At 38.9% G+C, this 14,488-nt stretch overlaps 1 protein-coding gene across 1 annotated transcript in view; it reads left to right on the top strand.

Moving 5' to 3' along the window:
• Positions 1 to 440: 440 nt before the first annotated feature.
• The window catches only part of MANBA (mannosidase, beta A, lysosomal), a gene marked incomplete at its 5' end in the record, with an annotated part of 44,578 nt that continues 30,530 nt past the window's right edge, over positions 441 to 14,488 (top strand). The window contains 7 exons of the mRNA XM_009081738.1: positions 441 to 540; positions 1,556 to 1,668; positions 4,950 to 5,044; positions 5,523 to 5,628; positions 7,659 to 7,829; positions 10,428 to 10,551; positions 12,915 to 13,090. Coding sequence (XP_009079986.1) covers positions 441 to 540; positions 1,556 to 1,668; positions 4,950 to 5,044; positions 5,523 to 5,628; positions 7,659 to 7,829; positions 10,428 to 10,551; positions 12,915 to 13,090 — 885 coding nt within the window. The remainder of the gene's footprint in view (positions 541 to 1,555; positions 1,669 to 4,949; positions 5,045 to 5,522; positions 5,629 to 7,658; positions 7,830 to 10,427; positions 10,552 to 12,914; positions 13,091 to 14,488) is intronic.

The following is a 14,488-nucleotide window of genomic DNA, read 5'->3' on the forward strand; positions in this document are numbered from 1 at the left end:
GCTGACTGTCAGGGGTTTCTTTCTTTTGGGTTGTTAATTTGTACTGTTGTATTTGTTGTTGTTTTGTTTGTGTTTCATATTAAATTGTACTTCTGACTTGGAGTCTCTCACCAGTTTGCTTTCAAACCAGCACACTCTAGAAAAAAGACTTGCCAAAACCATTTTGTGTGAAGATTTTGCTTTTAACCACTGTCTTTGTAGTATTTTATTTCAAGCATGGTTCTAGTAAGCCATATGTATCCACAGGTAACTTGCACATTAAATCTATGTGCTAGAAACAGTCATCCTCTACCATCTGCTGTCCAAGTTCTGCATGATGCCATTTTTGCTGGCAGGTGACTCCGGTGAAATTTCAGTTCTGATGAATATTGCTATTGTAGCTGGATCTTCTCCTCCACCAGCTGTTTGCATTCATACATAATTCTGTTTTGTCTTACTAGCTGACACTTCGACTTGTAAAGAACTATTATGAGGGTTCTGCAACTGTGATGCTCATACTGGGGCTGGATAACACTTCATTTTCTGGACTGTTAGACAAGGGTATGTGTTTGACACACAAGATTACAGTGGTCTTGGTCATACTTGGATATTAAAATATATCAGAAGAGACAGAAACGTAAGTGTCTCAAGCGATAGTTCTGCATTTCTGGAAAGCAATGTGTATTTTTTGTAGCTTGTTACGCATTTGTATTTTTTGACACTTCATCATAACGTAGATTTTTCAGAGCAAGCTGGGTAACAATTCCGTTTGGTATCATATTCTTCTGTCAGGTTCAATGAGATGGGCATTCATTGATGAAATAGTTGATTAAGATATTATTTTTCTATTGAAATATAGGTGCTCTGCTGAGCTGTGGGAAGATATGTGGAAGTGTTCAAAAGCCTTAGTGAATATTAGGATAAATATTAAAGGGCACTTAAGTTTTTAATTCAAAAACTTGTGATTTTAAGATGGACAAAAATTTAATTGTCTGTTACCAGGAGAGTATTCAAGTAATATTAAGCAACAGGTATTAATGTTTTAAATCTTTAGTAACGTTTGGCCTAGTGTTCAGCTTTAACACATCTTGACCATTGACAGTGACATTCATTTTACTGCCTTCCAAGTGTAACTACTGAAAATTAATTGCTCTAGGATGAACTTCCAAGACTCATGTTCCAAGAACAATCCATTTGTGGCTACTGTTAGTTCAGCTTGACTTGAAGCTGTAAATATGTGAAACTGGGCTTTCTGCAAATCATATAAATGCCCTGACTGGTATCAGGGTGTGCATGAATATAGATAAGTATCTTAACTATTTAGCTTCCAGTCTGAAGTTGGCAACAGCAGAATCATTACACTGTAAATCATGAAGCATCACTTGCTAGTGTTATTATGGTGATCTGTTACACCATCAGGATTTTCTTATGGTGTGCATAATAAAATATCAGCAGAGTTAATTTGTGAGAGGAGAGCATGCGAGGCAACTTCAAATTAGACCATGACGAAAGCAGAATAAGGCAAAGGAATCTGGTTTTTTATTCTCTTTATTGCATCTCATTTTATTGCATGCAGGTCTTCCACCTGGATACAGCTGCCTGTCTCACCAGGTGTTTGTGCCATGCTCCCTGGACCTCCTGGTGCCCCGGGGTGTGGAGATGGCCCTTCACCCAGCCGGGGTGTGTCTGGTACCACTCAACCACTTGGGCTTGGAGCCTCACATCCAGTGTGTTCATGTCTCATCCCTTTCCTGCTTAACAGGAGAACCTCTTAGCTTATACCACTGTAGGTTTTCAGTGTCCTCTTAAAATTCCTGCAAGGAGAAGCTTCTATCTAGGCGTTTGGCAGTGCATTCATTTTAGTGCTGCCAGTACTTTTGAAGTCCTGCTGATGCCCTGTTCTCCGACCTGGAAATTGCTTCCTTTTGATGATCTGTAGCAGGGCTTTTTACCTCATCTTAGCAGGTGATTTTCTGCTTGCTTACAGCATTGAAGTTGAGGGCAGAGAACAAACAGGCAGGCAGCTTGAGTGGTTCAGTTTTTTTCCCCAAATTGCAGGGAACAGGAAAGCGCAAGGCTGTCGTGTTTGGTGGAATCTAAAAATAGCTGTCATTGGCTCCACCCTGCTATGATTTGCTTCCAGGAACACATTGAGCTGTTGAGCTATTGAACATGAAGTATATTTAATAGATGTACAGTCTCTTCCCTACCATCTTTCAAATTCTGCCAGTGCCTTTAAGTGTTTTAAATTTGTCTTTTTTTAAATTCACTTTTCTGAAATAAACCTTTAATTTTGATGTGAGCTGATTTAATGTGGGATGACATTCTGTGTCAGAAAAATCCAAACAATTTGACTCCTACAGGTACATCTTCCAGCACTCAGAACAGCTGCATTTAATAATGAAAACGTTGTTAATCTCACAAGTGTACTGGAGAAGTCATTTTGCTTTCTTAGGGGACTTTGTTGTGGTCATACATTTCTCCTGAACCTTGAGAATTGTCTTAAAAGCATTGCTTGAACATTGCCACGTGACTGATTTTACAACAAACAACATTTGTCATGCTTAAAATGACTAACCAGTATTAGCATTTAACAGCTTTTCTGTGTGACAAATAAGCTTTCACTGGTTACGTAGAAATGATATCAGTAGGTTTTCTATGAAGGTACACTGAACTTTCCATCAAAAAGGTGGATGCCTGTGAGTAAGGAACAGTACTCGAACGAGTCAGAAGGGCTAGTTAGTACTGTTGCTGACATGTATTTTAGCAGTTGATGCATTTCTTGAAGTTTGAAGGATTTAGACTAATAAAGAAAAAAGCTCTTTCAGGATCTGCAGTGTGCTCCAAGATTTAAACAAGCAGCTCTGTAAACTTGTACGAGCCCATTTGATGATGATTTCTGCCTCTGATGAAATATTCCTACGTTTCTCTCAGCTGCTAGACAACCAGTTTTGTGTTTTCCAGAAGTCAGGACTTTCTTCATTAGCATTTCAGTATCCATGCTTATGTGGGAGAAATGGTGCAGGTTTCTTTTAGGCGTCTTTGCTGGGGCACTGATGTCGATTGTTTGACCATATGGGCTTTGGCTTTACAGTCAGCTGTTGATGCTGCATTTACAACTTGCATCTTAGGCCTTTTGTTAAATATTTCACACATACAAGTGGCAGTGACTGAAATTTAACATGCACAGTTTTCAAAGTATAACCTGAAATAATATAATATTAAAGCAAGGCAGTTGTTCAAACTGCAAGTTTTAAGTTCATATTGTGGGTTTTCATGGTCTCTGACGTTTGACACTTGCCTTTCATTGTCTCAGTACAATGATTGTAATGGAGTGGCTTTTATGAGCCTAAATTTTGTATTTTACTATGCATTTATTTGCTTACATTTTACATCTTAATAAAAGTCTGAGGTCTATTCCCCAAGGCATTTTGCATATAAAAGTAATGGTGTGAATATCTTAAAATGCAGCAATTGTTCTGGTAATCTTTTAGAGAATATAGTGTGTTATGAATACAGAGGTCATGGGGGTGACAAGACCTTTCCTTTTTCTATTATTCTCTTATAGTAAGAAATTTGATTGATATAGCATAGCATGTAGAGTGAAGACGACAACTTTCCCTCTGCATAGGCTCGAGTATTGATGTTTATATTGCGTAGGACTTCAGAAGGGACTGTGCTGCTGAGGACAGCCACTTAGATGCTAGAATTTTGCTCTGCTATGTAAATAGGTTTGTGTTTGTATTACACAGTCTGACCCTGTTAGCTGTAAAACAAGAACAAGATACGAAAGTTTTTTTTTCAGTCCAAAATGTCATTACTATCTATACTGACTCCTGAAATGGGGAGAAAAATTAAACTTCAGCAAATAAAAAAAAAAAAAAGCTGGGCAGATTTTCTTCAGTGTGAATTTGTATATTCAGGGCAGGTAGTTAGCTGTGTTGGGACTGTAGAACACTCAAAGCAAATCTTAATGTAGCTGCTCTCTCTCCTGGCTGGGTTTGAGTCATGTAGTCCAGACAGATTGGTCTTTGTTTTGGGAAAGCAGTTCAGCCGTGCAGCTGCTGCAGAGGATTGAAGTGAGCTGTCAGCCACTGACCCGGACACCTGCACTCTGACATGGGCATGTGACACTCTACCTTTCTGCTGCCTTTGCATGAGGTGTGAGGCAGTGGGTTGTCAGCTCCACGTAACCAATTCCTTCAGCCTAGGTGAGGGACATTGTGTCCCACCATAAGGTAATAAATACAGCTTGAATCAAAAAAGGTCGAGGACGTAGCTTAGACCGACTGTGCCTTTTATTCTTCTTGGGTAGTGTGAGTAAAGGGAAAAGAGCACATTTGGTGTAAATGCAGTACTATTCTCAAAAGGAGTAATCGATTTTATACCAAAACCAAAATTGTGTTGCTTCTCCTTCTTCTCTTTCTTCATCCCTCCAAATATAACAATTACATTTAGCCTTACCACAGCAAGACTAGTTGACAAGAAACAACTGGAGTAATTGCAATTATTTTGAACTAGAGATTTGTTCACTACTGTCCCTAGAGGCCTAAAATGATGTTTCTTTGCCTCTTAAAAACCTATTAGTCTTACTTTCTACATCATTATGAGGATGATCATGTTTCTGTTCTTCTCATTAAGTCACAAGCTGTCTTGATTTATTGGTTAATTTCCAGACCAGCAATTTCTTCTGTGAAAACAAATCCTGCTACCTCTAGTTGGAGTATGAATGATTATAGAAAACAGGGTTTTGACCTATTTAAGTGAAGTGAAAAGTTACTAAAGCTTTGCTTTCACATATTATTTCAAAGGTGAAAAGGAGTATTAGAACAAACTAAATAAGATAAAGGTTTTGCATTTGCAGGCTGTCTGAAATAAGAAGTGCTCACCTAATGGATATTATGCATTTCATGCAGTAACACTACTACTAAATAAGCCTTGTAATTTTCTTTTTGTTGGTCTGTTCCTAGGATCCATACTATAGATTTAACGATGTGATGTACAGATGGATCTCACTGGATAATTGGACCTACAGCAGGACATTCAAAACTCCTTTTGACGTCAGGTATGCAGTAAAGATATGTCTAAAATAGCTCTGTGCCATCTTTTGTGCAAAACCATGAGTTGATCCATCAACAAAGTGTGCTTAATACTTTTGTGTCTAATAAAACAAATTATACAATAATGTGCAAAGTTGTTGCTGCAGAGCTCTTCAGTTGTTGCTTTTTCCTTTTTTTTCTGAATGTTAAAAATTACTGATGAATTGTCAACTGAGGAATACTTAGGCTATTTGGAAGTTATCCCATCTGATATCTGGTGGTTATGTGAACATGCTATGTTGTAGACTTGAGCTACTTCAGCTGTCATCTTAATTTGACTATTTAAAGCTGTAATGTACCCACACTGAATCAAATGTTTTGGAGGTAGCTGAGGCAACTGCTGCTAAAGATAATGGTGATACACATTTTTGTATTGTCTGTATCCGGTGTGCTGTTAGCTCTAGATATTCTAACAGTTTTTCACACATATGTTATCTTCTGTAGAAAGTGGCAGAAGGTGAATTTGGTGTTTGAGGGAGTAGATACAGTAGCACAAATCCTGATCAACAACATCACTCTTGGGAGAACAGACAACATGTTCAACAGATACGTAAGTAATGTGTTTATTTCCGAAGGTGCTTCTCTTTTTTCTTAAAGCCCTTTTGTTCTGAGAACTTTCAGTGCATTCAAGTACACATAAAAATAGCTGCTTGGACACAGAAAGTGTCTTGAGGACTGCACGTGTAATCTGATTAATGTTAGAAAGAGAAGTGTGCTTACCTTTTCACTAGTAACAGGGTCAGATCTAGAGGTGAATGTCTTGTCCTAAATGAGTGGCCCAATGCAAGGGGATCAATTCAGCTAATAATGTCTTGCTTCTCAGGATCTGTCACAGCTCTAAGAAAACGTAAGCTTAAGTCTGTTATATTAGCTGTAAATCTGCTTACTAATTGGTATTAGAATGGTTTACGTGTGAAGACTGCAATGAAAATGCACGTGTTGTAAAGCCTTTGTGTTTCCAAGCTTTTGTTTTATAGACAGTGTGATTTATTTTTAATATTGCACCAAGTGTTTCCAAGCTTTTGTTTTATAAACAGTGTGATTTATTTTTAATATTGCACTTCTGTAAACATCGTCTTGCATTTTTGAGCTTAGCCTATGTCAGCATGAGAGTCTTAACATCGTCTTGCATTTCTGAGCTTAGCCTATGTCAGCATGAGAGTATTCATCATGGGATGATCTTGAGAGTGGCAAAAGCATTCAAACTAATTTTATAGCTTTAAAATGTAAAATTATTCTAGTACTAGCATAAGGAACAATCCTTGCTTTTCTCTTGAAAGAATCAAAAAAAGAAGAATTAAAGGAAGAATGGTAGTGGAATAACTTAATTACAAAGGAAATCTGGTGTCTCCATATTTCAGCATTTACTATTCTGGCAGGTTTTATTGCAGGGGTGCTGGACTGAGACATAAGTGCTAGAGTCTGCTACCTGGGTCTGTGTGACCTGGGACAAACCACTTAGTTTCTCTTTGAGTTGATTAACCATCAGTCAAATAAGAAATTCCATAGAGATTTTATTAAATTGTAATTATTTACTATTTGAAGATTATCTAAAGGTTTACCAGTAGCAGACACTGTAGAGTTGGGAAGTGGTATTACTTTGCCCTTATTTCTGCCACTTCATTTTTCTCAGGTTGTAGCAATTCAAGAAATGGCCTTCACTGTAAAGCCAGCATGTACTGCATTAGATTGAGTCTGGGATTACTGTGACCCTGACTTGTGCTCTGTTCACCTGTACTACATGGTAGCAACCTCTGCAGGAAGGACTCTGTGAGGCTCTGTATGGGGGATGCTATTTGCTTTGTAATTTTCTGCTGTGTGCTACAGGCATAAGTGATGCTAGCTGGCCTGCTCCCAAGTTAGAAATAACTGCCAAGACTTGGCTTGTCACAAATGAATGCTGTGAGGAATAAATGGGTATTAGCCATTGGAACCATATTATCTTGATAGCACAGGATAATTCTGAAATGGAACATTTCTCCTTCTATCCAGCCACACTAAAGAGGACTTTGACCCAGTGAGGAAGCCTCCAAATGCTTCCTTTAGTGCTGGTGTAGAACGTGTGTCTGTAAATTTTGAGGATGAGAATGCAGTTGGCCTGAAATCCAGCTTTGCAGCATTCATGAACAAGGCCACTCAGAGCCTTGTGGTAGGTAAGCTGGCAGCACAGTGTGAGTTGGAAGGACTTCTGTATAGACCAGATTTCTTTGTTGGAATAAGGTGTCTTTCTCCAGGTGCAGATGAGTTCTGGATGAGGAAGGAGACTAAAGATTCTCTTGCTGCCCTTGTCCTTCAGGCCCTTCTTTGTGCAAGCAGAGGGCTGCAGTCTGCAATGAGGGCTCAGTATGAGGAAAGTGTTTTTTCCAGAAACATCTCTTTGTATCTAAAACATTACTGCCTATTTTCTTTTTTACAGCTTAAGAAGTAACTTTTCATTCAAAACCAGAGCCTGTTGAGACTGTATTTCAAATCCCTTTGAATAATATATGTATGGTATTAAAATCCCAATGTAACAGTGATTATAAATCTCACAAATAAATGTCAGCACTGAAATAATTTTGTTCCCTTTTTTTGTCCTAGAGCTTTGATATTACCAGCGTGATCAAGGAGGACAATTTTATTGAAGTCCGTTTCTTATCAGCCATTTCATATGCAGCAGAGCAGAGCAGATGTCACAAAGCATACAGCATCCCCCCAGCATGCCCTCCACCTGTGCAGAAAGGAGAGTGCCATGCTAATTTCATCAGAAAGGTAGGGGTAGAATTGTGTGTCTCTGGCTTCAGGCTTGGAAAGGGGAATGCACCATGTGCTGTCCTTACAATTGTATTCCACAACTTGCAATGTCATTTTATAAGTAGGGCATATTGTTCATTACAGCTTGCTTCTCCTATCTCCCCTAGAAACCTGTAATCTAGCATGTTGACAATAGGAGAGGCATCAGAAGGCCAGGTTTCATATCTAAGTGATAAGGATGTTTAAAAGGCTATTTTCATCAAGAAGTCAGTGAGGAGACTTGCTGCTAAGAGAGCAAGATAGCATTGGAAAATGTGTAATCATTACACTTTTATCCACTGGGTGGGTTTAGCAATGTATGCTGACAATAGAGTTCACTGTTGCAAATACCAGTGTGTATTGCCAAGGCTGTAAAAATCTCAGCCAAGCAGCTTTGTGAGTGTTTGCTATGGCTCATGTGCTGTGCTATTTATACTGGGCAGCTCTGGCGTGTCCCAAGAAGTGTTATCTAACAGGGGACCTGTTCTCATCTTATTAGTGTTGTGAAGTGCAACTTATAAGTACATATTCAGTGAAAACAAGAAGTAATATAAATGAATGAAACTCAGGAACTTTGGTTTAAGACACAGCTTCATTGCTGTTAAAACTTACTCATGGCAAACTGTCATTTGAGTAGCATCACATACATTTCTGTTAGCTTTGCAGCAGGTAGAGGCAATGGCTGGATGATTGGCTGTTTTCACACATTTGTTTCCACTTAAGTGCCTTTCTTGTTAATTGTTTTCAGTCTTCTTAATAAAGTCTTTTTATAAATCCCTCCTGTTAATCTCAACCTGGATGTAATTTCCTTTAAAATTTGTTAATGTAAACATGTACCTCCATGTTGTCCTGGAAAGATCTATTAGGATTAAGATGTTGTCTTTATTTCTACTTGCTGCTACTTTTGTTTTCACTACATTTCAGAAAGTTTATTAATTCTTCTGAGTCCACCATGTTTCTTAGAAGTCAGTGCAAGGAGGAGTTTGGAAGGAAGAAGGCACTTCAACAGCTGTAGTCTTATTTATAGAACAGAAGTGGCCTGGAATGATTTTATGCTTCACTTAACTATACCTTTAAATTTGTAAGATAATATGCTAGTGCTTTTCCTCAAATGAGTTGTTTGCCTGTACTTGGAAGCTGCTCCAGAAATTTCCAGAAACATTTTGAGTTCCAAGTATATGGCAACAACAGCAGGGATGTCACATCTAAAAGTAAACAAACATACTAGGACATTGCTAAAGTAAGCTGACTGCTTCCCATCTGAAAGCAATGGGGAGCTGTTTACACATTTCAGGTGCACTATTAAGTGCAATAGTAAACTTACCCAAATCTGAATGGGAATTTGTGGCAGAACACAAGCCTGTCAGTAGTGATGTGCTTCAGTGATACAATGATACATAGTGTTCTTACAGCACTGTTTCTGATAGCAGTCTCTGCAGTATTCTTAGTGAAACCTGACAATCTGTCAGTGATTCATGGATTTATTTTTTTTATAAAGGGACTTGTTTTCTAAGAATGTGTAAGAATGTGTTATCCCTGGTTTTAGGTTTGAAATAGGTACAGTGTTTGCTTCCTGGAAGGCTCTTTTGCAATTTGATACAGGCAAGCTGACTCTAGCAATGCAAGGGATAGGCGAGACTTGTGCAATGTGGTTTGCCCAAATTAGTATGCTTCGGCTGTAAGTTATTAGTCTCTAAATTTAGAACTGTGTGTCACTGTACAAGACTTTAGGAGATCTATTGTATTTTCTTTGGGGGCTGGGGCTGTGTGAAACTTGGAGGGCAGCTGAATAGATGTCGTCAAGGGATTTGTTAACTAGAGGTCTGACCAGGTTTGAGAACAGCTAAATGGAAATTAGTGTAGGTACTTCTCTGCCTGAGCAGCATTTTATAATTCTGACAGTTATTCTGAAGTTAGAACCAGAACTAAGCTACTTCTCAACCGTGTTTTTGTTCCCTTTGTTTTTGTATAAGAGAACCATAAAAAGGGGAGAAACAGTGAACATGACTGAACTACACAAACATACCAGACCTATGCATCTCTTCCCTTGTACTAATCTGTGGTGTTACAGCTAAAAGTAGGAGATAAAGTATTTCAGATAGGATTTTTCATTTGATAGTGTTCTCTTAGAATACTGTAATGTTTCAAACCATCGGTTTTCTGCTTAGTTTGTCTTTTAGGTACACAATTAAAAACTGACATTCCAAACTAAAATAACTCACAGTTGAATTGAAAGTAATCTGCTGGATTGGTTTTTTGATCTTTACTGTTTGGGGTTTTTTTAAGTTGTGGGCTAGATGGTGTTTTGCTGTTTCAGTAGTACAAAATTTCACTATACATGGATGTTTAATATAAAATTTAATTTTTATACAGTGTAGGTAGTAGCAGCAGAGTTCTGGTCAAGAAATAAGAATAAAATGCTGTAGGCTCTTCTGGGTTTATGAAAATTGGAAAAATTCTTTCAGTAAATGGTAATATTTTATTTTTAGATAAATAGCAAATGTCTTTTGTATCTGGCACAGCATCAATGTCTGTGTGAAAAACAGGCAATTGTAACATAATCATTCTGTATTGCAGGAGCAGTGTTCATTTAGTTGGGACTGGGGCCCTTCTTTTCCCACTCAGGGAATCTGGAAAGATGTTAGAATTGAGGCCTATAACCTTTATCACCTGATTTACTTTTCTTCCACTTCTTTCTTTGGTAAGTCTATTTTGTTTCTTCTTTTTATTGTTGTTTCACCTTTGGAATACAAAGAATTTTATTGTTAATCTCAGCTGTCAGTTTAGGAAATGTTCTGTTGTTTTTTTATTACTTTATGTGTAGTTCTTACCACAGTACACTCTTTTAGGTCTTGAAACAGTACTTCAGTACAAACAATAGTGATTAAAAATGTTAGAATTCAGAACCTTTTTTTTTTTTTTGCTTAAAGAGCCCTGAACAGCTGCAGAAATAAATGTAGTATAGCTGAGGTTAGCCCCTGTTCTTATGTTTTGAAAAAATTCTTTTTTACTGGCATGTGTTTTCACCAAGGCTCCCACTAAATATGTCTCACTTTTGTCTCACTTCCATTTAAAACAAAGGCAAAGCTGCTATGGGAATTTAGTTTTGTGTTGAAAAGACAAATGCACAGTGAGCAGAGTTTCAAGAACACTGAGTTTTCAGGACACAACATGAAGTCTGAGAGAGAAAAGCAATCGTGCTATGCAAGGATAATTTGTTAAAGGCTGCAATTTGAGAGGATAGCCTCCTGCATTCCTGATACCTAACTTACCAAACCGGTTTCCTCTCTTGCCGTGATCTCTGATTTTCCTCTTCTTTGTCCTGAGGATCATTGCAACTGAGCAAAAGTGGTTAATTTTCTGTTGAAACTTTCTGCAAACAGTAATATGCCCTATTGTAGACCACCCACGTGCTTTCTTTCACTCCCTGTTGAGCTTAGTCTTCAGTGGAGTAAAGGCTGGCACAATGAGTCCTCTGCACTGGCTTGAATTTCAGCCCTTGGGAATAGAGTTCTTATGTATGAATAAAAAAGGAAGACATCACTCCCTGTCTGCTTTTAAGGCTTCCTGAAATAGCTGCAGGTCTTAGCTGGAATTAACGTGTCTGGAATTTCCATGGAAAGCCCCAGCACAGACTGTGTGCTGTCTAAAATATAGTTACAGTAGAAGTCTTTTCTGGCCCCTCCCACATTCCCACAACTCCACCTTCTGGTAGGTAAAGTTTTGCTCTGTGGGTAAGCAGAGGGAGCAAACAGCTTTCATTCATCAGAGAGTGGTTTGGAAGCAGAGTGAGAGCCTATTAGTATTCAACCATAATGACATTTGAAAAAGAAAGACTTAATGAACTACCTGAATTTAAGCTGCGTATGTGCTTGTTGGATTTGGTTTCAGAGCCTTTTGACCACTGAGTCTGTAAAATATTCATTGTTCTTGATTTCTGTGACTAGACCCCACAGTTCATGCAGTTAAGAACAGGCTGGAATTTCTATATGCCTTTGTGGGGAGAGGAAAATGCACTGTAATGGCTGACCCTTGTGGGGTGGGTGGTTTTTTAACCCCTTCAACATTTCTGAAAATTAGTCTTCCCTGGGTAATGATGGTTGTAATATGAACTTGAGAATTCAATCATTGCTCTTCATTTTACAAAAGACTCTGAAAATCACACCAGGGCTGAATGTAAGTCTCTGCTTTTGGAGGGAGCTCTCTTTCTCATGTGGAGGAAGGAGAGCTAGAGTATATAAATGAAAAGAGAAAGTAAGTGATTCGAAGTTGTAATATTTGAAGTACAGGATTAGCCAGGCTATGTTTGTAGCTAGGCAATTGAATTACTGAAGTTAATGAGAAATTTACACTTAAGTCTTGAGCACCCTTGACCCTGGCTTGCCTTATTCAGTAAGTTCTGTAAAGAAGAGGACCCTCTGAGGTAACTGTAGAGTTATCTCAGGGAAGTCATTAACTTGTTTCCTCCAGCACACTTTGGTGGCAGAAGGGACATAAAGATATAGCCCATCAAGTCTAGACACAGTGGGCCCAATTCATCCCCAGCATAACTCTATTCAATTTGTCTAGTGACTCTGGGATGAATTCAGCTCGTTTTCTGTTAATACTGTTTTTGTTTCATCAACAAAAGTGATTGTCCTGGCTTGTGATTACGATCTTTCCCAAAGAGTACCATGTTCATACGAGTGCTGACTAAAAGCAAATATGATGTATATGGGAGTTGGTGGGAAAACAGTCCCTCTTAATGAAGTGACTGGTGTCCTGGTCTCTGACTTTTGTACAGAACTCTGAAAAACTCCCTGAATGGCATTTGAATAAAAAAGAGGAAGTTGAGAAACATAAATCATATTGTGTCATTCTCTTCCAAGTTGGCAGATGTAAACACATATATCAAACGCACTAAACAAGCAGATTAACCTTGTAGGTATGGGTCATACACAGCTTGAAAATTGCTAAATTTTGTCTTAGGTGTTTGAATTTTTCTTTGATGAGAGATCATGTTAACTAATAGGTATATAAACACAACTCCTAAATTCCCTTTTTTGTTCTCCCCTCTTCACTTAGTAAAGAGTGCTCAGCAGTGGAGTCTTGAAATCGAGTCTATTTTTGATGTAGTCAGTTCCAAACCAATTGCAGGTCTTGTGACTGTGAACATACCTAAATTGCAAACGCAGCAAACATTCAGTGTGAAGCTTCAACCTGGAGAAGGCAGCATTGTGCTTCTTGTAAACATCAACAAGGTAAGGAGGTGTGTGTAGAAAACAAGCCAACTGCAAAATGTTTCCACTGGTTTCCAACACGCCTTTTTGCATTCGTGCCAGTTTTAGGCCTCCCTCCCCTTCCTTACCGTTGTTTTTGACTTTTAACAACAGTTCTGTACCCCTTACAGGATAGGAGAACAGTTCTTTTCCTTTCCAAAAACTGGTATCTGTGAAGCTACGTAGCTCAGTGTCAGAAAGATGATGACACCTTTCCCTTGCTTCAAAAAAATAGAATAAAAAAATTGCATCATCATTGCCCACTGTTAAATGAGCTATTTAGGCAGACCACTATTTAGCTTAGATAGACCACTGTTTAGGTTCAGAGTCCTGATGGACATCAGTGACAAGTGGTGTTCCTCAAGAGTCCGTACTGGGACCAGTGCTATTTAATATCTTCATTAATGACATAGATGAAGAGATCAAGTGCACCTTCAGCAAATTTGCTGTTGACACCAAGCTGAGTGGTTTGGTTGCCACACCTGAAGGACAGGATGCCATGCAGAGGGACCTGGACAAGATCGAGAAGTGGGCCCATGGGAATCTCATGAGGTTTAACAAGACCAAGTGCAAGATGCAGCACCTGGGTCAGGGCAACCCCTGGTATCAATACAGGCTGGGTGATGAACAGATTGAGAGCAGCCCTGCCGAGATGGACTTGCAGTTTGCTGGTAGATAAGAAGCTGGACTGGAGCTGTCAAGGTGCACTTACAGCACAGAAAGCCAATTGTATCCTGAGAGATTAAGAAAATCAGTGTGTCTGTTCTCATTGGCAAGTAGGTAGGTGTCTTGAATTAGACAGTGAGCCCAGTGTAGCAAAAAGAATCATGAACTTGCCAGAGAGCAGGGCCCTAGTAGAGCTGACTGTGCAGAACTGACCTTGAGAGCAGCAGGTCCAGGCCAGGGAGCAGAGTGGCAGCTCTGGCAGGTGCAGCACCTGATGGTGTTCACTGGAGCTGCTGTCTGCTTCACTGCCACAGGACTCAGTTAGATTTGTGGGTGAGTGAGGTGTTGTGAGCAGGAATTTGGGGCTTCTGGCAATTCTGGCAGTTAAGAACATTTGAGGGTCTGCCTTCAAACCTTGCTGTATTTTACTGGCTCTGCTGATTTTCTGTATTGCTGTGTAACTCTGCATTTGTTTTCCCAGTTTGATTGCATTATGTGTGTATTCTTGAGTTCACTTGTCAGTTGTTTGAGTGGAGAGAAAGCACATGTTAAAAGGCAAGTTTATATTTTAGTATGTACACTCAGTGACTTGCATGCTTATGAGCTTTGTTTTATTTTGACACAAAAGCATGCAAACATACAATTTTTGTTACTGTTGTCATCTGACATGCAGGTTGTATAAACAATTACAAATACCCACTTTCATTTAAAACA

This window comes from Acanthisitta chloris, unplaced genomic scaffold, assembly GCF_000695815.1.
Source record: "Acanthisitta chloris isolate BGI_N310 unplaced genomic scaffold, ASM69581v1 scaffold270, whole genome shotgun sequence".
NCBI classification, from domain to species: Eukaryota; Metazoa; Chordata; class Aves; order Passeriformes; family Acanthisittidae; genus Acanthisitta; species Acanthisitta chloris.